The sequence below is a fragment of the Monodon monoceros genome, unplaced genomic scaffold (assembly GCF_005190385.1).
Source record: "Monodon monoceros isolate NGI ecotype Baffin Bay Population unplaced genomic scaffold, NGI_Narwhal_1 Super_Scaffold_3, whole genome shotgun sequence".
In the NCBI taxonomy this organism is placed as follows: Eukaryota; Metazoa; Chordata; class Mammalia; order Artiodactyla; family Monodontidae; genus Monodon; species Monodon monoceros.
This window is the reverse complement of record NW_021703780.1, coordinates 46,593,584-46,619,171: the sequence shown is the minus strand read 5'-3', so window position 1 is coordinate 46,619,171 and position 25,588 is coordinate 46,593,584. Positions and strand designations below refer to the sequence as shown.

Below are 25,588 nucleotides of genomic sequence, written 5' to 3'. Positions count from 1 at the left end.
CTCTAATAATTAGCAATATTGAGCATTTTTTCATGTGCCTTTTGGCTATCCATATGTCTTCTTTGGAGAAATGTCTATCTAGATTCTGCCCATTTTTTGATCAAGTTGTGTGTTTTGTTGATATTGAGTTATATTAGCTCTTTATATATTTTGGATATTAAGCCCTTATCACATGCATCATTTACAAACGTATTCTCCCATTCAGTAGGTTAACTTTTCAATTTGTTGATTATTTTCTTCACTGTGCTAAAGCTTTTAAGTTTAATTAGGTCCATTTGTTTATTTTTGCTATTGTTCCCTTGCCTGAGGTGACAGATCCAGAAAGATACTGCTAAGACTTATGTCAAAGAGGGCACTGGCTATGTTTTCTTCTAGGAGTTTTATGGTTTCTGGTCTTACATTTAGATCTTTAATCCATTTTCAGTTTAGTTTTGTATATAGTGTGAGAAAATGTTCTAATTTTATTCTTTCACATGTAACTGTTTTCCCAACACCACTTGTTGAAGAGCCTGTCTTTTCCCCATTGTATATTCTTGTCTCCTTTTTCATTGGTTAATTGGCCATATGTGCATTGTTTCATTTCTGGGCTCTCTATTCTGTTCCATTGGTCTATGTATCTGTTTTGTGCCAGTATCACAGTGGTTTTTTTGGTTTTGTTTTTGTTTTTGCAGTACACGGGCCTCTCACTGTTGTGGCCTCTCCCGTTGTGGAGCACAGGCTCTGGACGTGCAGGCTCAGCAGCCATGGCTCACGGGCCCAGCTGCTCCGCGTCATGTGAGATCCTCCCGGACCGGGACACGAACCCATGTCCTCTGCATCAGCAGACGGACTCTCAACCACTGTGCCATCAGGGAAGCCCCATAGTGTTTTGATAACTGTAGCTTTGTAGTATAGTCTGAGGTCAGCAAGTGTGATACCTCCAGCTTTGTTCTTTTTTTTTCAAGATTTCTTTGGCTCTTTGGGGTCTTTTGTGGTTCCATACAAATTTTAGCATTATTTGTTCTAGTTCTGTGAAAAATGTCATTGGTATTTTGATAGTTATTGCATTAAATCTGTAGACTGCCTTGAGTAGAATGAACATTTAAAATTTTTTAATCCTTCCAATCCATGAACATGTGATATCTTTCCATTTATTTATTTAATTCCTTAATCAATGTCTTATAGTTTTCAGAGTATGGGTCTTTCACCTCCTTAGTTAAGTTTATTTGTAGGTATTTTATTCTTTTTGATGCAATTTTAAGTGACATTATTTGCTTGCTTTCTCTTTATGATAGTTCATTATTAGTATTTAGAAAAGCAACAGATTTCTGTATATTAATCTTGTATCTTGCAACTTCAGTGAATTCATTTATTAGCTCTTATAGTTTTCTGGTGGAGACTTCAGGGTTTTCTATACATGTCATCTGAAAATAGTGACAGTTTTACTTCTTCCCTTCCAATTTGGATTCCTTTTATTTCTTTTTCTTGTCTAATTGCTGTAGCTAGGATATCCAATATTATGTTAAATAGAAATGGTGAGAGGGCATATTTGTCTTGAAATAGAAATGGTGAGAGTGGGCATACTTGTCTTGTTTTAGTTTTTCACCATTGTGCATGATGTTAGCTGTGGGTTTGTAACAAATGGCTTTTATTTTGTTGTGGTATGTTCCCTCTATATCAACTTTTTTGAGTTTTTATCATGAATGGGTGTTGAATTTTGTCCAATGCTTTTCTGCATCTATTGAGATGAGCATGTGATTTTTACCCTTCTTTTTGTTATTGTGGTGTATCACATTGATTGATTTGTGGATATTGAACTGTCATAGCATCCCTGCTATAAATCCCACTGGCTCACAGTGAATTATCCTTTTTATATATTGTTGAATTTGGTTTGCTAACATTTTGTTGAGGATTATTGCACCTTTATTAATCAGAGATATTGGGTTGTAATTTTCTTTTTTCTGTAGTGTCTGTCTTGTTTTGGTATCAGGATAATCGTAGCCTTGTAGAATGAATTTGGGAGTATTTCCTCCTCTTAAGTTTTTTTGGATACTTTGAGAAGGATACGTATTAACTCTTCTTTATATGCTTGGTAGAATTTCCCTGAGCTGTTTGGTCTTGGACTTCCGTTTGCTGGGCATTTTGTTGTTGTTCCAAATTTAGTTTCACTACTAGTGATTGGTCTTGTTCAGATTGTCTGTTTCTTCCTGATTCAGTCTTGGCATGTGTATTTTTCTAGAAATTTGTCCATTTCTTCTAGATTGTCCAATTTGTTGGCATATAACTGTTTGTAGTATTCTCTTATGATTTTTTTGTATCGCTATGGTATTGGTTATTTCTCCTCTTTCATTTCTTATTCTGCTTATTTGGGTCCTTGCAATTTTGTTCTTAATAAGCATTGCTAAAGGCTTACCAATTTTGTTTTCCTGTTAAAAAAAAACTAGCCCTTGGTTTCATAGATTTATTCTATTTTTTTTGTTTTTCTCAATTTTATTTATTCCCTCTCTGATCTTTTTATAATCTCCTTCCTCTGCTGACTTTGGGCTTAGTTTGTTCTTCTTTTTCTAAGGTTAAGATGTTTATTTGAGAGATTTTTCTTGTTTCTTGAGGTAGGCCTGTATCATTATAAACTTCCCTCTGAAAACTTCTTTTGCTTTTTCCCATAGATTTTGGAAAGTTGTGCTTTTATTTTCATTTGTTTCAAGGTATTTTCTGATTTTGTCTTTGAATTCTTCATTGATCCATTAGTTTTTTTCCTGGCATGTTGTTTAGTCTCCCCATGTTTGTTTTCCCCCTTTTTTTCTTGTAATTGATTTCTAGTTTCATGCCATTGTGGTTGGAAAAGATGCTTGATATAATTTGTATCCTCTTAAATTTCTTGAGACTTGTTTTGTAGCCTAGAATGTGACCTATCCTGGAGAAAATTTTATGTGCACTTGAAAAGAATGTGTATTTTGCCTTTTTTGGATGCAATGTCCTGTAATGTCTATTAAATCCAACTGGTCTAATGTGTTATTTAAGGCCAGTGTTTCCTTATTGATTTTCTGTTCAGAAAATCTGTCCATTGATGTAAGTGGGGTGTTAAAGTCCCGTAATATTATTGTATTACTGTCAGTTTATCCCTTTATATCCATTAATACTTGCTTTAGTTATTTAGGTGCTCCGTACTAGATGCGTATATGTTTACGAATGTTCTATCTCTTCTTGTATTGATCCTTTATCGTTATATAATGTGCTTCTTTGTTTTTTATTATAGACTTTGTTTTGAAGTCTATATTGTCAGATATGAGTATTGCTACCGCAGTTTTCCTTTTGTTTCACATGGAATATCTTTTTCCATCCCCTCACTTTCAGTCTGTGTGTGTCTTTAGCTATGAAGTGAGTCTCTTGTAGGCAGCATATAGATGGGTCTTTTTTTTTTCTATCCAATCAGCCACTCTATGTATCTGGTTTGGGGCATTTAGTCCAAGTGATTATTGATAGGTATGTACTTATTGCCCTTTTGTTATTTGTTTTCTGGGGGGGTTTTTGTAGTTCTTCTCTGTTCTTTTCATTTTCTTTTAGTCTCTTACCTTATGCTTTGATGACCCTCATTAGTGTTAAGTTTGTATTCCTCTCTAGTGTTTGTATATCTATTATAGGTTTGATTTGTGGTTACTATGCAGGTCATATATGTTGACCTGTATCTACTTGTTTTAAATTGATAGTCATTTAAATTCAAATACATTCTCTAAAAGCTCTACATTTTTTACTCCCTTTCCCAAGCTTTGTGTTTTTGGTGTCACGTTTTGTTTTGTTTGCAGTACGCAGGCCTCTCACTGTTGTGGCCTCTCCCGTTGCGGAGCACAGGCTCCAGACGCGCAGGCTCAGCGGCCATGGCTCACGGGCCCAGCCGCTCCACGGCACGTGGGATCTTCCTGGACCGGGGCATGAACCCGTGTCCCCTGCATCAGCAGGTGGACTCTCAACCACCACGCTACTAGGGAAGCCCCAGGTGTCATATTTTAAATCATCGTGGCTATCCCTAAGTATTTATTGTAGTTATAGTTGATTTTACAATTTTTGTGTTTTAATCTTTTAACCTATTAATCTTATTTAATGGTTGACCCACAGCCTTTACCAGAAGGATTTCCCCCTTCCTATAATTTCTTCCTTCTTGTAGTAGCCTTTTCTTTTTCACTGAAAGAAGACCCTTTAACACTTCTTGAAAGGTTGGTTTGGTAATGATGAACTCCTTTAGTTTTTATTTGTCTGATAAGCCCTTTATCTTCTTCAATTGTGAATGACAGCCTTGCTGGGTAGAGTATCCTAAGTGGTAGGTTTTTTTTTCCCTTTCAGTACTTTGAATATATCATACCACTCCCTTCTGGCCTGCAATGTTTATGCAGAAAGATCAGCTGAAAGCCTTATGGGAGTTCCCTGTAACTGTTTTGACTCTTTGTTTTTCTCTTGCTGCTTTTAGAATCCTCTCTTTAACTTTTGCCATTTTAATTATGATAGGTCTTGGTGGGAGTCTCATTGTGTTCATCTTGCTTGGGACCCTCTGTGCTTCCTATACCTGAATATCTGTTTCCTTCTTTGGTGTCAGGAAATTTTTGAGCCATGATTTCATCAAATACATTTTGTACCCCTTTCTCTCTCTCTTCTCCTTCTGGGACCCATATTATATGAATGTTAGTATGCATGATGTTGACCTAGAGGTCCCTTAAACTAGCCTCATTTTTTAAAACTTGTTTTTTTTTTTTTTGGTGTTCTGATTGGGTAATTTCCATTATTCTATCTCCCAGATCACTAATATGCTCTTCTGTATCACCTCATCTGCTGTTAATTCCCTCTACTGTACTTTTCATACCAGTTACTGTATTCTTCAGTTCTTTTTTTTAATATTTTCTAGTTCTTTATTAAAATTCTCACTGTGTTCTTGTATTCTTTTTTTCCCCAAGTTCAGTTAGCATTTTCATTACTATTGCTTTGAACTCTTTATCAGGTAAATTATTTACCTCTGTTTCATTAAGATTTTCTTTTCAGGGTTTTTTCTTGTTATTTCTTTTGAAATGTATTCTTCTCTGTCTTCTCATTTTGTTTGACTTCCTCTGTCTCTGTAAAATTAGGTGAAACAGTTACCTACTCTGATCTTGAAAGTGTGTCCTTGTGTGGGACTGTCCCTATGAAGTCTGTGTGTGCCCAGTGGCTTTGGTGGGAGAGCTGGGTCTGACATTAGCATAGGCCATGTCTTCTCCCAGTGTGCGCTAGCAGCTACCACCTTGGTGGGAGGTAGGGGCAGAGTTGGAGGGGCTAGAGCCAGAGCCAGGTGCAAGCTGGGGCTTCTCCTCTGCTCAGTGGCCATCACCACCCTGTCAAGGGTGCGGTCAGAGCCACAGGGGCTGGAACAGAAGCCCTGGGGAAGTTGGGTTTCTTCCAGGTGTGATGGCAGTCTCAGCCTTGGTTTGGGATATAGATTCAGGGCCTGAGGGCTTGAGACTGTACTTCTTTTCTGACTTCACTTTATCCCTGATGTGCTTGCTTGGCTAGAGGCTGGGTTGTGGCTGGAGGGGTTGATATCACACTACTGAGCTGAGTTTGCTCCCTCCCAAGAGTGCACAGGGACACATGTGCTGGCAATGGCTGCCTACACCCTGGTCAGAGGCAGGGCTTGGATCCAAGCCAGCTCTGTTCCCTCCAAGTGTGCAAACTCTCGTAGCTAGTGGCACCCTCTGCCTTAGTGGAGAGCAGTGCTGGAGCAAGAGGGGCTAGAGCAGGAGCCAGGTGAGGGGTGGGCGGGGGGTGTGATGCAGCAGTCCTGGCTAGCTGGTCAGAGCCCCTGGCAGTTTTCAATGTGCTGCCTCCACACTTTGACTGGGAGCAAGCAAGTCTGTGTGCTCTTCAAGAGCAGAGGCCCAGTTTCTTACAGCCCTTTGGTAAGCCCCACTGGGTTTCAAACCAGCTAAGGGGCTTGTCTTCCAGTGTTGTATCCCAGGGCTGGGCTGTCCAATGTGGGGCCGGAATCCCTCACTCCCCAGGGAGGATCCCTGAGGCTGTGATGTCCCCTCCTCTCCTGTGTCCCTGCTAAGGGTGAAGGTCCCGACCACATCGCTTCTCCCTTCCTACCGGACTCCGTGTGGATCTTTCTTTACAGCCTTGGTTGCAGAAGAGCTGTTCTGCTCTTCCCCAGGTTGATTTCAGCAAGAGTTGTCGTTTGGATGTGTTCATGAGTGAAGGTGAGCCCAGCATGCTCCTAACCTGCCACCTTGATCATCACACCTCCCATGATCCATTTGTTTAATTGCCCACACTCCTCACTGTATTTATATTTAATTGGTTTCCATTATAGGCCTCTTAATAGCATCCATAAAGCATTAGGATTAGAGGAACCTGAAAAAGACCATTTAATTTGTTTTCCTATCTTGAAGCCAAGACCTAATAAATGCTTATTTGGTTTATTTTTCACCATCTTCATGACAGGTTAAGGGGAAAACATCTTTTAGAAAAGTGATTTATAAATTCTTTTCATTTTGTGCCTATAAAAATTTCTTTACCAAGAAAGACAAAAAACCAAAAGTGTTCCTATGTCAAATGAAGTCCTTCTCTTATGACTTGACATTTGTTTTGGATTTTAGTGGCCATGCAAAGCAGCTGGTCACTACTTACCATTTAATAATTTTTCACATAGTGAAAAATTCTTTAAGTCTTTTTTTCTAAATTTATTTCCTATTTATTCATAGTTCTAACAATTTAAATCAGACTTATAGATATTCCACAAAAGAATCTTCTCATTCCAAACCTTCCATGTCTTAGGAAAGTTGCATGAATTAATCTGATAAGGAGGAATCCCAATTTCTTTTTTAAAGTGCAATTTCAGTGTAGCATTTTTGACTCAAATATATATTTTTACTTCAGGACTGATGGAGCAAATTAAAATTCTAAATGCCCCCAAAATATTTTCCAATCTTTCTTCTCTTCCCATTCTCCTTCCCCATGATCACCCTCACTACAAATCCTGGAGTTCCATACACAGTTGGGCTTCAGGCAATTTGGAAAGAATTGATCAAAAGTAAATTGGTTGTGGTGATAATATAATCAAAATAAAGAAATTACTATGAATAATTAGTTTTCATCACTGATTTTTAAAATTTATTGCTAATTTTCAGGAATTTTTACATTGTTTTTGGACATATAAACATTTTAACCTATTTAAAATATTTTCCTTTTATTCCCTGTGTATTTGGTATTTTATTTAATTCATTTTCAGTTATTGTGGTTATTGTACAGTTGAAATGTGACGCTGGTTGGGTTGTTTAGGTAAATATTTGTAAGTGATAGTATAGTAATGTGTTTGTTGACCTAGGAGCCTATCTACAATATATTGTTAATTGAAAAGTTAGATTACCAATTATATATATATATAATATATAATCTCCTATTTAAAACAGAATTATCTTAAAATATTGTCAAATCTGGCAGGCTTTCTATTGTTTCTTTATTACAAAAGCAGTGTATTCTGTTGACCTGAAATAACTAGATTGCCAGATATTTCTCCAACCAAGATGAGTTTATTCTGGATCAGCAGAGAATTGCAGCTTTGGGGTCTACAACCATGGTGAGCTACATGCAAGTCCCAGCACACTGGGGGAAGGAGAACACTTTTACAGAGAGGAAGAGGAATTCAGGAGGGCTGTAGTAAACAGAGTCCATAGCTTTTCATGGACTGAGTCCTTGCTGGGAAAGGAGAGTCTTTCTTCTTGTTGGGCTCAGCTATCTTTGCAGGGCACCAGAGCCACCACTCTTGTCTCTCAACTCTATTTAATTGAGGTTTCTATATATCAATTTTCATATTTTTCCCTTTTGTTCAAGACCTTTCTCTGAAAGTATCACTGATCAGGAATCAGGTTTTCTAGTTTCAGCAGCTTTTTTGTCCCTCCAAGTCAGGAAAGACCTTTCCTGGGTGTGGTTTCTCACATCAGAAGGAAAGTACACAGATTGGAAACCTACTGATGTCACACTCAAGTAACAAGGAAGGGTGGGAGGGAGAACTCTCAGGCACTTTTTATCTAAAGCCCATACGTTATCAAGACCAAGGACACTGGAGATCACATGATGGTGTTATGTCATCATCAAACATTTGGTGACAAACTTCCAACAGACCTGGTCCAGCTATCTTGCAAAAGCTGTGTCGTCAGATGTCATCTGCTCCAATTCTGGGAAATCTTTACTTTCAGGTCACCAGGTGATGTGCAGGTTCAGTCAGGGTTTGGTGCTTTCTTTGGGTGTGTCATGAGAATCCAAAGAGAGTCTTCCTTGGAGTTTTGTGGCACAAGGGTTGGTTAACAGTACTTCATGGGGCCTTTTCAGCAAGAGTGAAGAGCATTTATTCTGGAGGTGTCTATTTCAATAGACAAAATCTCCAGGTTGCAATGTGTGATGCTTAAAGTCTTTGTCTCTTGAGAGCACACTGAGAAAAGATTGCTCTACCCAAAACATGGTTGTTTTTTGTTTTTGGGGTTTTTTTTTGTGGTACACAGGCCTCTCACTGTTGTGGCCTCTCCCGTTGTGGAGCACAGGATCTGGACGCGCAGGCTCAGTGGCCATGGCTCACGGGGCCAGCCACTCTGCAGCATGTGGGATCTTCCCAGACTGGGGCATGAACCCATGTCCCCTGCATCGGCAGGCAGATCCTCAACCACTGCACCACCAGGGAAGCCCAACATGTTTTTTTTTTGTTTTTGGTTATTTTTAATAGAAGCAATTAGGGCTTTGCAATGTTGGAGCACCTCTCCTTTTATCAGTTGTGGGTCAAAAGAAGCAGGAGCCTAGTGCATTGGGTGTCCTGTGACCACCTCAAAGGGTGAGAGTTTGAGTTCCGAAAGGGTGGATCTGAGATTTAGAACGACCAACATGAATGCTGTTGGCCAAGGTGTTTGGAGGGCCTCTAAAAATTTTGCCAGTTGAGTCCTATAATGCCATTATTGCATTCAACTAAACCAGAAGATTGAGGATGGTAATCACAGTGAAAGTGCTATAAGACAAGCCAAAGAGTACAGATGTGCTGAAGCACCTAGCCAGTAAAATGGGTTTCTTTATCCCTATGAAGTTTGAGAGAAGTTCCCCAGATAGGGATAATCTTTTACAAAAGGACTTTAGCCACAGAGGAGGCGGTAGCCTGTCTGCAAGGGAAGGCTTCAGTTCAGTGTGAAAACATACAGACCAACACTAAAACATATTTACATCCATGAAACAGAGGAAGTTGTATGAAATCCATTTGCCAGAACTTGAATGGTCCATTAGGCAATTTAAAATGTCCGGGAGCAGTATGAACAGTTTCTCTGGGTTGTATTTTAGGTGGGACAAGTGAGGCAGGCACCTTTTGTAGCCTCATTTATGTTTCCCCACCAGTATTGGTTCATGAAGGCTGTCATTTTGTCAGTAGGCCAGTGGTTGAATGCATGCACAGTGGTGAGGAGTGAGAATTTTAGAGTCTTAGGTGGGACTGGGTTGTTATTTGGTTCAAACCAGAGGTTTCTCTTTTATCAAAACAAAAATTGTTGAATTTCCAACAATTTCCAATTGTTGTTTTTCCTTTCCTGAGGGCAGTTGTTGGGCTTCTCTAGCCAGTTTTTCTAAACTATCATTTGGGAAAATATCCCTTTGGACCGTGACAGAGGTTTGGCTACTGTTGGTCCCTTTAAGGGCAGCATTCCTTGCAGAAATGTCAGCAAGGTGATTTCCCCTGGCTTCCAGAGAGTCAAGTTTAGAATGCCCTGGAATCTAAGTGGCAGGTAGCAGTATTACATTTAATAATTCCTGAACATAGGGGCCAGTTTAAATTTCATTTCCTCTGGAAGTAAGGAAGACACATTTCTTCCACATTATTTCAAAATCATGAGCTACTCTGAAAGCATATCAGTATAAATATTGGCAGTTTTGTCCTAGGCTAAAGTACAAGCCCATGTAAGAGTACAATTCATCCTGTTGGGTTGAAGTAGCCATAGGTAGAGATGCTGACTCAACAACATTAAAATAAGTTGTAATAACATCCTCAGCAGAGTATTTGCCATTGTCACCTTTTAAATAAGAACAACCAATGAACCATGAAAAGTCACCTTTACCCAAGGATTTTCTGTAGGTCATTTCAAGGAGTCAGGAGGTGGTCCATCAGCGTTAAACAGTCATAAGGGAATTAATCAGTGATGGAGGGATGAAAAGTAGCCAGGTTAAGGTTATTACAATGTAAAAGAATTATGTGAGGGACAGGTAACAAAAATACTTCATAAGAGGTGAGGTGGCTTGATGAGAAGTGTTGGGCATAATGAGAATTCCGAAGGGATTCTGCTGCATGAGGTACAAAAATGGTTAAAGGGTATACTATAATTTTCTCAGTAGCCTTCACCAAAAGAGCAGTAGCTGTAATGGCTCTAAAGCAAGACGGGTATCCCTGTGCCACAGGGTCCAGTTGCTGACTATAATATACAATGGGTTGATGGTGGTCCCTGTGTTTTTGGGTCAGTACCGCAAGGGCATTACCTTCCTTTTCATATACAAAAGGAAAAGGGGAATCTGATAATTGGGATGCCCAAGAGCAGGTGGGTTCATCAAACTCTCTTTTAAGGCCTTGAAAGCTATGTCATCCGGTTCTTCCCATAAAATTGAGTTCGGGTTGTTATTGTTGAGAGGTTTGGCCGTAAGAGAGAAATTTGGAATCCAGTTTTGGCGATCACCAACTAGCCTGAGAAAACCTCGAAGTTGGTGCTTAGTTTTGGGTTTGGGGAAACTTAGGACAGCATGAAGTCTATCTGGATCTGGGTGTAGCTCCTGTTCTAAGCTTCCCTAAAAGTGGAACCTGGGTTTGGCAAACTGCAATGTTTTTTTGGTGACCTTATGTCCCCTTAAGGCTAAAAGCTGTAACAAGTGAATGCTGTCTTCCTGTGAGGAGGCTTGAGAAGGAAAGCAAAGAAGCAAGTCATCTACATACTGCAACAAAGTAGAAACTCTAGGGAATTTTATATCACTCAGATCAGCCTTCAGGATTTGTGAGAAATAAAAAGGATTCAGCAAAATCCTGAGGTACTACTGCCCAGGTGAATTATTTTCTTCCTAAGTGAAGGCAAAAGGGTATTGGCCACGCCCCCTCGATGTCCTTGCCATACTTCGTGCCGCAGTCTGCGGACCCCAGCCTCCGCTTCCTCTCGCTATGGATCCCAACTGCTCCAGCACCGCGGGTGGATCCTGCACGTGTGCCGGCTCCTGCAAATGCAAACAGTGCAAATGCACCTACTGCAAGAAGAGCTGCTGCTCCTGCTGCCCTCCGGGCTGCGCCAAGTGTGCCCAGGGCTGCATCTGCAAAGGGGCCTCGGACAAGCTGCTGTGCCTGATGTCGCGGAGAGCCTGCCCCGGGTGTAAATAGAGCAACCAGGACAAACCTACATTCCTCTTTTTTTATTTTTTTTTTTTTTGTCCTATAAAATACAAGAATGATAATAAAAGTGGCTGGCTTTAAAAAAAAAAAAAGGGGTATTGGCCAGCTTCATCATCTAGAATACTAAAGAATGTACTGCATAAATCAATTTCAGTAAAGAACTGACTTCCAGTTGGAATGGATGTTAGTAATGTACCAGGATTAGGAACAACAGGGTACCCAGAGATAACAATGTTGTGTATTGCTCAGAGGTGTTACTGACCAGGGTTCTTGGCCTCCTTAATCCATAGAAATTGATAAAAGGCCAGATGAGAAGTTCAGATAAGCTTTATTGGGACTCATGCTGCAGCAGGAGGGAGCAAAAACAAGTAACAGCGTTCCTTGCTCGCTCCCTAAGCCGGGGAGGGGGGGGAAGGGGCGAGCTGGTCCCTTAAATGGGGTGAGCCTAGCGGGAGATACATGGGTCGGACTGGAGGGGTGGCTTAGGTGGTCTGCCCCCCCACTTGGTGGTGCTGTGTGCAGGGATCATGCAGAGGACCTGCTTTTGATCCTGACACCTCAGAAGTGGCAGTTGGGTTTTTGGTCTTTTTGTATCTTGTTGTTCATAATTTGTACCAACTGCACATGTAAGCAGTTATTTTTAGTCCCTTAAAGTTTCTTTGTATTTTGTTGCTCAAGGAGACTAGGAGACCTTTGCCCAGGTGTATGTAAGTACTGCAGCAAAGGGTCCCAGGTCCCAGGTCCCACCCTATTTCAGAGGTCCTGGACAAACCTCCACCCTCAGCCCTTAAGTTTTCTTACCAGTAAAATAGCTATGTTATAGGGACAACGGATAATGAGGCTTTGAGCCTTGTAATTTTCTATTACAGGTTTTATGCCTTGAAGTGCTTCTTTACTTATAGGATATTGATTAATTATTGGAAGAAGTTTTGAGGGATCTGGTTTTTGTTTTGTTTTATTTTGTTTGCGGTACGCGGGCCTCTCACTGTTGTGGCCCCTCCCGCTGCAGAGCACAGGCTGAGGACGCGCAGGCTCTGCGGCCATGGCTCACGGGCCCAGCCGCTCAGCGGCATGTGGAATCTTCCCGGACTGGGGCACGAACCCGCGTCCCCTGCATCGGCAGGCGGACTCTCAACCACTGCGCCACCAGGGAAGCCCCTGTTGTTGTTTTTTAAACATCTTTATTGGAGTATAATTGCCTTACAGTGTTGTGTTAGTTTCTGCTGTATAACAAACTGAACCTGCTATATGCATACATATATCCGCATATCCCCTCCCTCTTACATCTCCCTCCACCCTCCTTATCCCACCCATCTAGGTGGTCGCAAAGCACTGAGCTGATCTCCCTGTGCCATGCAGCTGCTTCCCACTAGCTAGCTATTTTACATTTGGTCGTGTATATATGTCCATGCCACTCTCTCACTTCGTCCAAGCTTGCCCTTCCCACTCCCCGTGTCCTCAATTCCATTCTCTATGTCTGCATCTTTATTCCTGTCCTGCACCTAAGTTTATCAGAACCATTTTTTTTTTAGATTCCATATATACATGTTAGCATACGGTATTTGTTTTTCCCTTTCTGACTTACTTCACTATGTATGACAGACTCTAGGTCCATCCACCTCACTACAAATAACTCAATTTCATTTCTTTTTATGGCTGAGTAATATTCCATTGTATATATATGCCACATCTTCTTTATCCATTCATCTATTGATGGACACACTTAGGTTGCTTCCGTGTCCTGGCTATTGTAAATAGTGCTGAATGAACATTGTGGTACATGACTCTTTTTGAATTATGGTTTTCTCAGTGTATATGCCCAGTAGTAGGATTGCTGGGTCATATGGTTGATCTATTTTCAGTTTTTTAAGGAACCTACATACTGTTCTCCATAGTGGCTGTACCAAATAACGTTCCAACCAACAGTGCAAGAGGGTTCCCTTTTCTCCACAACCTCTCCAGCATTTATTGTTTGTAGATTTTTTGATGATGGCCATTCTGACTGGTGTAGGTGATACCTCATTGTAGTTTTGATTTGCATTTCTCTAATGATGAGTGATGTTGAGGATCTTTTCATTTGTTTGTTGGCAATCTGTATATCTTTTTGGAGAACTGTCTATTTAGGTCTTCTGCCCATTTTTGGATTGGGTTTTTTTTTTGATATTGAGCTGCATGAGCAGCTTGTAAATTTTGGAGATTAATCCTTTGTCAGTTGTTACATTTGCAAATATTTTCTCCCATTCTGAGGGTTGTCTTTTTGTCTTGTTTATTGTTTCCTTTGCTGTGCAAAAGCTTTGAAGTTTCATTAGGTCCCATTTGTTTATTTTTGGTTTTATTTCCATTTCTTTAGGAGGTGGGTCAAAAAGGATCTTGCTGTGATTTATGTCATACAGTGTTTTGCCTATGTTTTCCTCTAAGAGTTTTATAGTGTCTGTCCTTACATTTAGGTCTTTAATCCATTTTGAGTTTATTTTTGTGTATGGTGTTAGGAAGTGTTCTAATTTCATTCTTTTACATGTAGCTGTCCAGTTTTCCCAGCACCACTTACTGAAGAGGATGTCTTTTCTCCATTGTATACTCTTGCCTCCCTTATCAAAGATAAGGTGACAGTATGTGCGGGGCTTTATCTCTGGGCTTTCTATCCTGTTCCATTGATCTATATTTCTATTTTTGTGCCACTGCCATACTGTCTTGATTACTGTAGCTTTGTAGTATAGTCTGAAGTCAGGGAGCCTGATTCCTCCAGCTCTGTTTTTCTTTCTCAAGATTGTTTTGGCTATTCGGGGTCTTTTGTGTTTCCATACAAATTGTGAAATTTTTTGTTCTAGTTCTGTGTAAAATTCCATTGGTAGTTTGATAGGGATTTCATTGAATCTGTAGATTGCTTTCAGTAGTATAGTCATTTTCACAATGTTGATTCTTCTAATCCAAGAACATAGTATATCTTGCCATCTTTTTGTATCATCTTTAATTTCTTTCATCAGTGTCTTATAGTTTTCTGCATACGGGTCTTTTGTCTCCTTAGGTAGGTTTATTCCTATGTATTTTATTCTTTTTGTTGCAGTGGTAAATGGGAGTGTTTCCTTAATTTCTCCTTCAAATTTTTCATCATTAGTGTATAGGAATGCAAGAGATTTCTGTACATTAATTTTGTATCCTGCTACTTTACCAAATTCATTAATTAGCTCTAGTAGTTTTCTGGTAGCATCTTTAGGATTCTCTATGTATAGTATCATGTCATGTGCAAACAAGGACAGTTTTACTTCTTCTTTTCTGATTTGGACTCCTTTTATTTCTTTTTCTTCTCTGATTGCTGTGGCCAAAACTTCCAAAACTATGTTGAATAAGTGGTGAGAGTGGACAACCTTGTCTTGTTCCTGATCTTAGAGGAAATGGTTTCAGTTTTTCATCATTTAGAACGATGTTGGCTTTCAGTTTCTCATATATGGGCTTTATTATGTTGAGGTAGATTCCCTCAATGCCTACTTTCTGGAGAATTTTTGTCATAAATAGGTGTTGAATTTCGTCAAAGCTTTTTCTGCATCTATTGAGTTTATCATATGGTTTTTATCCTTCAATTTATTAATATGGTGTATCACATTGATTGATTTGCATATATTGAAGAATCATTGCATGCCTGGGGTAAACCCCACTTGATCATGATGTATGATCCTTTTAATGTGCTCTTGGATTCTGTTTGATAGTATTTTCTTGAGGATTTTTGCATCTATGTTCATCAGTGATATTGGCCTGTAGTTTTCTTTCTTTGTGACATCTTTGTCTAGTTTTGGTATCAGGGTGATGGTGGCCTCATAGAATAAGTTTGGGAGTTTTCCTCCCTCTTCTATAGTTTGGAAGAGTTTGAGAAGGATAGGTATTAGCTCTTCTCTAAATGATAGAATTCATGTGTGAAGCCATCTGGTCCTGGGCTTTTGTTTGTTGGAAGATTTTTAATCACAGTTTCAATTTCAGTGCTTGTGATTGGTCTGTTTATATTTTCCATTTCTTCCTAGTTCAGTCTCAGAAGGTTGTGCTTTTCTGAGGATTTGTTCATTTCTTCCAGGTTGTCCATTTTATTGGCATATAGTTGCCTTAGTAATCTCTCATGATCCTTTGTATTTCTGCAGTGTCAGTTGTTACTTCTCCTTTTTCATTTCTACTTCTGTTGATTTGAGTCTTCTCCCTTTTTTTCTTGATGAGTCTGGCTAATGGTTTATCAGTTTTATTTATCTTCTCAAAGAACCAGCTTTTAGTTTAATTGATCTTTGCTATTGTTTGTTTCATTTCTTTTCATTTATTTCTGATCTGATCTTTATTTCTTTCCTTCTGCTAACTTTGGGGTTTGTTTGATTCTTCTTTCTCTAATTCCTTTAGGTGTAAGGTTAGGTTGTTTATTTGAGATTTTTCTTGTTTCTTGAGGTAAGATCATATTGCCATAAACTTCCCTCTTAAGGTAAGGTCATATTGCTATAAACTTCCCTCTTAGAACTGCTTTTCCTGCATCCCAAAGGTTTTGGGTCATCGTATTTTCATTGTCATTTGTTTCTGGGTATTTTTTTATTTCCTCTTTGAGTTCTTCAGTGATTTCATGGTTATATAGTAGTGTATTGTTTAGCCTCCATGTGTTTGTATTTTTTACAGTCTTTTTCCTATAATTGATATCTAGTCTCATAGGATTGTGGTCAGAAAAGATAATTAATGTGATTTCAATTTTCTTAAATTTTCCAAGACCTGATTTGTGACCCAAGATATGATCTGTCCTGGAGAATCTTCCATGAGCACTTGAGAAGAAAGTTTATTCTGTTGTTTTTAGATGGAATGTCCTATAAATATCAGTTAAGTCCATCTTGTTTAGTGTGTCATTTAAAGCTTGTGTTTCCTTATTTATTTTCCTTTTGGTTGATCTGTCCATTGGTGGAAGTGGGGTGTTTAAGTCCCCTGCTATGATTGTGTTACTGTCAGTTTCCCCTCTTATGGCTGTTAGCATTTGCCTTATGTATTGAGGTGCTCTTATGTTGGGTGCATAAATATTTGCAATTGTTATATCTTCTTCTTGGATTGATCCCTTGATCATTATGTGGTGTCCTTCTTTGTCTCTTATAAGAGTCTTTATTTTAAAGTCTATTTTGTCTGATATGAGAATTGCTACTCCAGCTTTCTTTTGATTTCCATTTGCATGGAATATCTTTTTCCATCCCCTCACTTTCAGTCTGTATGTGTCCCTAGGTCTGAAGTGCGTCTCTTGTAGACAGCATATGTACGGGTCTTGTTTTTGTACCCATTCAGTGAGGCTGTGTGTTTTGATTGAGCATTTAATCCATTTACATTTAAGGTAGTTATCAATATGTTCCTATTACCATTTCCTTAATTGCTTTGGGTTTGTTATTGTAGGTCTTCCTTCTCTTGTGTTTCCTGCCTAGAGAAAGTCCTTTAGCATTTGTTGTAAAGCTGGTTTGGTGGTGCTTAATTCTCTTAACTTTTGCTTATCTGTAAAGGTTTTAATTTCTCCATCAAATCTGAATGAGATCCTTGCTGGGTAGAGTAATCTTCGTTGTAGGTTTTTCCCTTTCATCACTTTAAATATATCCTGCCACTCCCTTCTGGCTTGCAGAGTTTCTGTTGAAAAATCAGCTGTTAACCTTATGGGGATTCCCTTGTATGTTATTTGTAGCTTTTCCCTTGCTGCTTTTAATATTTTTTCTTTGTATTTAATTTTTGATAGCTGTATGGTACTCTCTATACTTCCTGGACCTGATTGACCATTTCCTTTCCCATGTTAAGGAAGTTTTTGACTATAATCTCTTCAAATATTTCCTCAGATCCTTTCTTTTTCTTTTCTTCTTCCTGGACCCCTACAATTCAAATGTTGGTGCATTTAATGTTGTCCCAGAAGTCTCTGAGACTGTCCTCAATTCTTTTCATTCTTTTTTCTTTATTCTGCTCCCTGGAAGTTATTTCCCCCATTTTATCTTCCAGCTCACTTATCCATTCTTCTGCCTCAGTTATTCTGTTATTGATTCCTTCTAGAGTATTTTTAATTTCAGTAATTGTGTTGTTTATCACTGTTTGTTTGCTCTTTAGTTCTTCTAGATTCTTGTTAAATGTTTCCTCTATTTTCTCCATTCTGTTTCCGAGATTTTGGATAATCTTTACCATCATTACTCTGAGTTCTTTTTCAGGTAGATTGCCTCTTTTGTCTTCATTTATTTAGTCTTGAAGGTTTTTACCTTACTCCTTCATCTGTAACAAATTTATTTTTCATTTCTTTTTTTTTTTTTTTTGGATGGGTGGTGCTGTATTCCTGTCTTACTGGTTGTTTGGCCTGAGGCATCCAGCAGTGGAGTTTGCAGACTGTTTGATAGAGCTGGGTCTTGGTGCTGAGATGAGGACCTCCAGGAGGCCTCACTCTGATTGATATTCCCTGAGGTCTGAGGTTCTATCTTTCTCCAGTGGTTTGGACTTGGAGCTCCCACCACAGGAGCTCGGGCCCAACCTCTGGCCTGGGAACCAATATCCCACAAGCTTTGTGGCACAGTGAAAAAAAAAAAACAGAAGAAAGAAAGAAGAAAAGGAGCAGTACAATATCAAAGAATAAAAAACAAAATAAAATTAGAAAGATAAAAAATATATTAGGAAAAATAAAACTCTAGTTGAAACAAATGCAACATGTTAAGATAAAACCAAACAGAAAAAAGGAAAAAAAAAGTGTTTGGGGGGGAGCAATCCAAAAGGAGAGATCACTAACAAAATATAAAGAATAAAGTAAAATTAGAAAAAAGATTTATTAGGAAAAATAAAAATATAAAAGAATCAACAACAATGAATCAAGAAGGCAAAACAGAACCCCAATCTAAAGGAGGAAAAAAGAAAAGAAAAGAAAAGCCCTGACTATGGGGGCAGAATTTAGGCAGGGGGTGGAACTTAGGCAGGGGCGTGGGTTTGGGTGGGCTGGGGCAACGTTCAAGCATGGGGCAGGGCCTCTACTTAAGACTTCTGCAGAAGGGGAGAGGCAGCAAGTCAATAGGTGGGCCTCTGGAATGTGGGGGTTCCGGAGTTTGGAGGTGGGGCCCTGAGTGAGGCTATGTGGATTGGGTTTAGGCCCAGCTTGTTGGAGGGGGGTCTCCGAGTGTAGGCGTAGGGCCCTGAGTAGGGGTGCAGGAGCGGCGCTTGGGTTCTGCACTCTAGGAGGGAGGCTCCAAGGGCAGAGGATTAGGCCCAGTAGTCCAACAGGCCCCAGTGCCTAAGTGGACAGGGAAAGCACTGGCCCTATTCCATTCTGTTCCTTCACACCCCTCCCCCACTGTCTCCCCCAGGGTCTCCCCCATTACAGCTGGATCCCTAACCGTGGGTGGGTCCCACTGGGTGTAGGAACTCCTACCCTCCCCCAGCCACCCCTCAGGACTGCGGGTCCTGGAGGTCTGACCTTTACTTTTGCTCCCGCTTCCCGCCCTCCCACTCCCTCAGGGCCTGCAGGGATGGAGGGGACCTCGGTGAACAGAGGATCAAGCCCAGGACCTCAACAGGTTCCTGGGGGTCCAAGTGGGCAGGGGAAATCTGACCACACTCCCTTTTGATCCTCTGCCCTCAAATGGTTCCCCAATTTCCCCGTTTGGGCATGGGATCCCTTCCCCTCCCCCAGCCACCCCTCACGGGCGCCAATCTCATCCTGCCTCCACTTCTCCTCCCCCTTCACTCCCCCCATGCCACATCCTACCCAGTCACTGGGGGTTCCTCCCGTCCCCTTAGGTGTCCGTGGTCCCCCACCGGTGCCTGGTAGGTGCCCTAGTTTGAGGGATCTGTTTGAATGTTGATGGGAGGTGCACTGAGAATTTTGCCAACATCAGTTTGAGATTTTGCCTGTAAGGAAGGTGGTAGCTGATTTAGTAGAGACAAATGATCACTATTTCCAGAATCTGCTCTAGTACCATCAGAGATGGAACAAATAAAAGATGTAGAGGGGTCATTTAATTCACCTGGAGAATTACTTTGATGACTACTGTCAATTTATAGAACTATTTCCCCCTTTTAGGAGAAAGAAATTCCAGCATGTTACTTCTCTAAGAATTCTAGGCCTAATAAATGTGTAGCAGTGGAGGAACTAAGGAGAAAAGGGTGTGTATCTTTCAAAGGGCCTAAACAAAAGGGAATAGGTTCAGAGACAGGAACCTCTTGAGGTTCATTATGGGTTAGGAAAGACAGGGCCAGGCCCAAGGACAGCCTCCTCATGCTAGGCATTAGGCAGAAGGCAAAGCCACCTCCTTATTTTGTACTTAATGAGGCATGGAGGAATGGCATCTAGAACAGCAACTTTGTAGTATCTGAGCAAGAAACTTTAACCATGAAAACCGTGGAGCACGTGCAATCAAAATGCACATGTTGCTGATTACCCTGTACGACCTTCCACGTGTGGTGCTCGACTAGTAAGGGATGGTTTAAGGGAAAACAGCTCTTGTATGGTGGCTTCAGGAGACAAATGTGCAGGAATGCCTAATGCCTATACATGAGGAGGCTGTCCTTGGGCCCAGCCCTGTCTTTCCTGCTTCAATTAGAGATCCCACTATTTGAAGTGTTTTAGTACTCCAAGGCAGGGGCTGCTTCATAGTAGTGGGGTTGAGCACCAAGAGTGTGGCTCTAGTGTCAGCCTGAGAGATTCATCCCCAATCTGGAAAAATGTTTCCAGAATCTGGAGAAATGTTTCCCCAATCTGGAAAAATGTTTCTCCAAGTCAATTAAGGAGGAGGATTGGGAAGAGGCCCTGTAGTTCCTCAGAGCCCCATCACTGAGAATTGGGAAGATGATGGAAAGACTGGTTAGAGGGCTGGAGGCACCTAAAGTGTAGATTTGTAACAATCATTTTTCCAATGTCCTGGCTCTTTGTGATAGTAGCAAAAACTAGAAGGGTTTTGGTTTCGTTTAGGAGCCTTCAGTTGCTAGAATGGAAGAGTAAGAATTTTGGCGACCTTCCTTGGAGGTGACCCATTTGAGTACAAGAGAGCTGGTTTGCCATTAACTAAATCTGGAGTGGACATAGTTTCCCATTCCATCCTGGTCCTTTTTACTAAAAGGGAAAAGTCCCTGTTCAGCCCATTAATAAACATAGATTTAAAAGCTACTAGGGTAGAATCATCATCTGAAGGAAGACCAGAATTTTCTTTAGAAACAGTCTGAAGTTTATTGTAATAGTCATGAACAGGTTCATTAGATTTTTGTGTTCAAGGCTGAATTTTGTTCTGATCAACAAGCTTTGGAAAAGCCCTAGAAATTGCTTGTTGAAGTCACCTAGCAATTGCCTGAGCATGATCATATAATAAGTTAGGGGGCTAGGCTCCCAGTTGTAATTCTAGAGACGTTTCAGGACTTTCCCAATTAGCAATTTTCATCCAATACTGGGCCTGGCCTTTACCAACAAGCACATGAACTAGGTGATATAAGTCAGAGAAACCAGGTTGATAAGTCTGAATGACTATATTAAATCCCTCAGCAAATCTGTATAGATCTTTAGTTACTTTGGGAAAATCCTTGACTATGGCTCTCAGCTTCAGTCAAGGGAATATAAGAAATTAAAAGTTTAGCCTCTGGATTCTCAGAAGGCTTGATATTAAAGGGACCATTTCTGTTAACTTCAGAGGAAAAATGAGAGGGGAGAGTTTCAGAGAAAAGGGAAGTTTGGTGAGAGAATTAGTATTGTTGCCGAAACCTGGCTTCTGTTCACCAGTGCCAAATAGAGACGGAGTTTCTAGACAGAGACAGAGTTTGGAGACAGAGTGTGGAGAAGTAGAAAAGAGTGCTTTGCCAGGCAAAGGAGGCCATAGCAGGCTAACACCCTCAAGACTGTGCCCCTCTTCCTGGGAAATAGGAAGGGGTCTTATAGTTTCAGGGTGGAAAATAGGGCTGTAGATAAGGATCGGGGCTGATGAAGTCTTGCATTTTTCTTTCCTCGTGGAGACACTGAGATCATCAGAGCTGGCGTCAGGTGGTTCTGGTGGTCCTTGAGGTTATTGTTCCATGACCTTCTTTCTAGAATGAAGAATGCTCACAAAGGAAAGGAGTGTTAGGGACTGTTGTCTTGGAGAAGTAAACACCAGGTGCACAGTACAACTTTAACTGGAAGGCAGTCATTTTCAGAGTGCAATTAAACAAGAAAGAGAGGGGGAAAAAGCAGAAAGAATAAGGGCTGAACAAGGGCTAACAACCTGGAGGCCGTCTCATCTAGTCTCTGCTACAGCAGTGTTGGGGGACTGATGGCCTAGGGGAGGCATGTGCAGTATAGAACACAGAGAGACAAGATGTTATCAGAGGGAGGCAAAGAAGCGAGGGAGAGGAACCTGAGACTTTGGGAGCCATTTTATCTTTTTATCATTTGTTTGCCTTAGTTAATCTTAAAGTCTTATTTTACCAAGAGGCAATTTGAGACTCTTGATAACATTGGGAAGCCTCAAAATACCAGTTAAAATCAGCATTCCACTTAGTTCTGGAAATTTTTGAGCTACTGTAGTCCAATCTGGATTTAAGGAAATTCGATTTGAGGATTTCAAAAATTCCCCATAATGGCCATTGATATTCTAAATTGCCTTTGGTCAGGTCAGTCCATTTAGTTAGAAATGCACATGAGAAAGGGCCATGGTTTTTAAACATAAAATTTGCCAGAGTCCCTATGGGGGAGACATCTTCAAAATACTTAGATAACTGGAATCCCATTTCTTAGAGGTTTTTCCTGTAGAGTAAAGAACAATTTTCAAACAGCTTAAACAGTTTACAGCACAAGTAGTACAATTTAAACAGCTTGCAAGCTAATCCCACCTGGTCCTAAGGAGGAGACAGCATGGTCCTGGAGGAGCCTGACTGAGGCTTTTATTTTAGGCAGTCTCCACAGGCATCCAAAGGAATAGGCTGAAGGCTGAAAAACCCAGCACCGTTTCAGAGAAACAACCCCTGTTCCCAAAGGAATAGGTTGAACATCTTGGCCTGTTTCAGTGAAATAGTCTAATCTCAAAATCAGACCCAAGTGCCAAACAAGTACTCACATACAGAACAGGGCCTTGACCAGAAAGATGAAACCTTTAAAGAGATCCTAAATAAAGCCTGGAGAGCTTCAAATGCAAAGAAGGCCTGAGTTTGGATTCAGGAGAAAGATGTACTTTCAACCTCCAAGGTTGGTGAGAAAGGCAGTGAGTGACAGTGGGCTCAATTGAGGGTACCACAGCTGTGTGCTCACCAGCCTCACAGCTGTCAGGTGTCTTCTCTGATCCCTATATGGGCCACCAAAATGTTTACCTGAAACAAAAAGACTTAGTTTTTTTTGCCAGCAAAGATGGGTTTATTTGGGATCAGCAGAGAATTGCTGTTCGAGGTCTGCAGACATAGCAAGCCACATGCAGGTCTCTACACGAAAAGGGAAGGAGAACACTTCATGGTGTTGCCGACCTCTCAGCTTCTGTGCACCAATGCTGAACAGATATATGGAGACAGAGATTTTAGAGGATAAGAGAGATGGCTTTATTCCTTTGCCAGGCAAAGGGGAAAACACATCAGGCTAGTGCCTCAAGAACTGTGCCCGCTTCCCTGGGGAATTGGAGAGGATTTTATAGGTGGGGTTCGCAGTCTGGGGTATATGATAAGGATCAAAGTAGTGAAGGTCTTGCATTTTTCTTCTTCTTGCATTATTTCAAAACAGTCATAGCTGGCGTCAGGCAGCCTAGTAATTGGGTCCATTTATCTCTGGTTTATCGGCCTGCGACTTTCTTTCTGAGAAGCTACAGGGGTGATTTGTTACAAGGGAGTGCAAAGAATGTAAACACCAGGAGCAGGATGTAATTTACATAGAGTTAGGGAGTGATAGGTTAGCTTTGTGAAGTACAAATCTATTTACAGACACTACAGATTAGTAACAGTTAAGATAAAACTATGAGTGATTAACTCTTTCAGGCTTGTTCCTTCTCTAGCCTGTTCACTGTTCCCTTTATTTTCCTTGTTCTCAGGAGAGGGAAAAAAACCTCACCTCTATTTTTATTGCAACAATAGGGAGGAAAAGGAAGTCAGGAGACTGCAGGAAACAAAGAGTCCAGGGCTTGTCATTGGCTGAATCCTGGCCAGGAAAGGAGTCTTTCTTCTTCCTGTTGGGCTCTGCTGTCATCAGAGGGTGTGAGAACCCCCACTTTGGTCTCCTGACTCTATTTATATTAGGTTTCTGTTTATTAATTTTTACGATTCTCTTTGCTGAAAATAAAGAAAAAATTCCATTAAGAACACTCATAATCCTACTAATCCTGAGGTGGGGAACAAACTCACAGAAGACAATTTGGCATCCCAATGTCAAATCCTTTCTTATGCAAACCATACACACACACACACACACACACACACACACACACACACACACTGATGTTAACAAATGCTTTCCTGTACCTTCAGTTTTAATATCTGAATTACATTTTATTGTCTGGATAAATCATAATTTATTCAACCAGTCCTTTTTTTTTTAAAGACATTCAAATTCCAGCTTCTCCCTAATTCATATAACACAGAGCATATATAATCGGCTAAAAATTAACTTGAAATAAGAAAGCAAAAGAATTTTTAACGGCAAAATAATTATCAATATATGGAAAATCCAATGACTGGGAATATTCATTGGTGATCAATTTCTCATTTTCTAAAGAAATTTTCATTTTCACCAGATTTTTTTCTTGACCACTAAATTAAAAATAGTTAGCTAGAAGTTCCTATGCCTTTATATATATCTGTGTCAGAGTTTGAACTAGGTCAGTCTTAACCTGAATGCTTTTTGTCTAGGTCGTTTCTGACCAAATTGTTGGCTACTGGCAAAGTAGTCACGCATATGGCACTTCCCCAATTAACAAGGCCTCTTCTCATATCTGTTCATATACAGCTAACAAAAGATGTGTATGCTCTTGTCATATAAGTAAAATTGTTTCCTTAGTTAATGCTATCACCTACCTAGTGATATATATCTTCAAGTTTTGTACTGTTGACTGAAAAAAATACACAACCTAAAAGTTGAGAAGTATGTTTTGCTTGGTGCACAAAACTGAGGACTTCAGCCTGGAAGACAGCCTCTCAGATAGGTCTGAGCGTCTGCTCCCAAGAGGTAAGGGAGGAGCCAGGATATATAGGGGTTTTTGCAAAATAGTCGGAACATCAAAGATTACTGTTAATAAAAGGAAACCAGACATCTCAAGTTAAGGAATGTAGTGCTTGTCTAGGTATGGGAAGAACAAGAATCTGAACTTACTGAGATCATTCCTTTAATATACACCTTAGCTATCTGGGGCCAGTGTCCTGTTCTTTCCCAGTCTGGGTCCCCTCAGGGCTCACCCTAGGGGTCAGTGGTAGTGGCTTAATGGCCTCAGCATCCTTTGTTTGCTGATATGGCAGGCAACATTTTTTATTCACAGTACTAATGAATGAATGGCAAATAATCTGTGTTTTGATGGAATCCAGTGTTTATCACAACCCCCCTCTGCTGCCACATAGATGGGGAATAGCAGAGCAAGCCTGGCGGAGGACATGGGTAGTTGAAGGGGCATCAGGAGATTAGTGAAATGAGAAATCAGTGTGTGCAGAGGCTTCTGTGGAGAGGGTGTTTGACCGAGTAAGGTTTGGATTAATGGCAAGAGGGAGGAGTTTGAACTTCACCTTTACACTAGAGACTCTGCTCCCTACTTCAGAAGAGAACTTCCACAGGCTTTGCTTCCATGTCCTCCCAGCTGCCTGCCCCATGCCCCTGAATGGCCTGCACTCCTGCAGTCCTAGTGGAGACCATTTTCTCCAGACAAGCCCTCTCAATTCTGCATCATTAATTTCTCTGCCTCCAGGGACTCATCCCTACCAATTGACTAGCATACTGACATTTTTTTCCCATCTTAAAAAACAAAAACTCATATTTTTCCCTTTCTCTTCCAGCTACTGACCCACTTTTCTCTGTTCTTTCAAAACAAAACTCTCTGAAAGAGAGGTATATAGTAGGTGCTCAGTAAATAATTTTTCAATGAATGAACAAATGAAAACACTTTTAAGGGAGTAAGGCTTTTGTGATAATCCAGGTGTGAGCCGATTTAAGCCTGCTGTTAACGAGAATAAAAAAGAAAGGGGATGTGGGGGAAGGAAGTATATTGAAAATCTCCATAACTTCCTCTCAATGTTGTTGTAAACCTAAAAGTGCTCTAAAAAAATAAGTCT

The 25,588-nt window shown here is 40.4% G+C and overlaps 2 protein-coding genes across 2 annotated transcripts in view; both read left to right on the top strand.

Annotated features, from left to right (window-relative positions):
• The window catches only part of NEK10 (NIMA related kinase 10), a 311,866-nt gene that overhangs the window by 124,474 nt on the left and 161,804 nt on the right, over window positions 1-25,588 (top strand). The gene's annotated exons all lie outside the window — the stretch shown is intronic.
• On the top strand, window positions 11,100-11,386 carry LOC114907873 (metallothionein-like). Its single transcript, XM_029243937.1, has one exon. It carries the CDS (start codon window positions 11,165-11,167, stop codon window positions 11,375-11,377), a length of 213 nt encoding a protein of 70 aa, XP_029099770.1. The 5' UTR covers window positions 11,100-11,164; the 3' UTR covers window positions 11,378-11,386.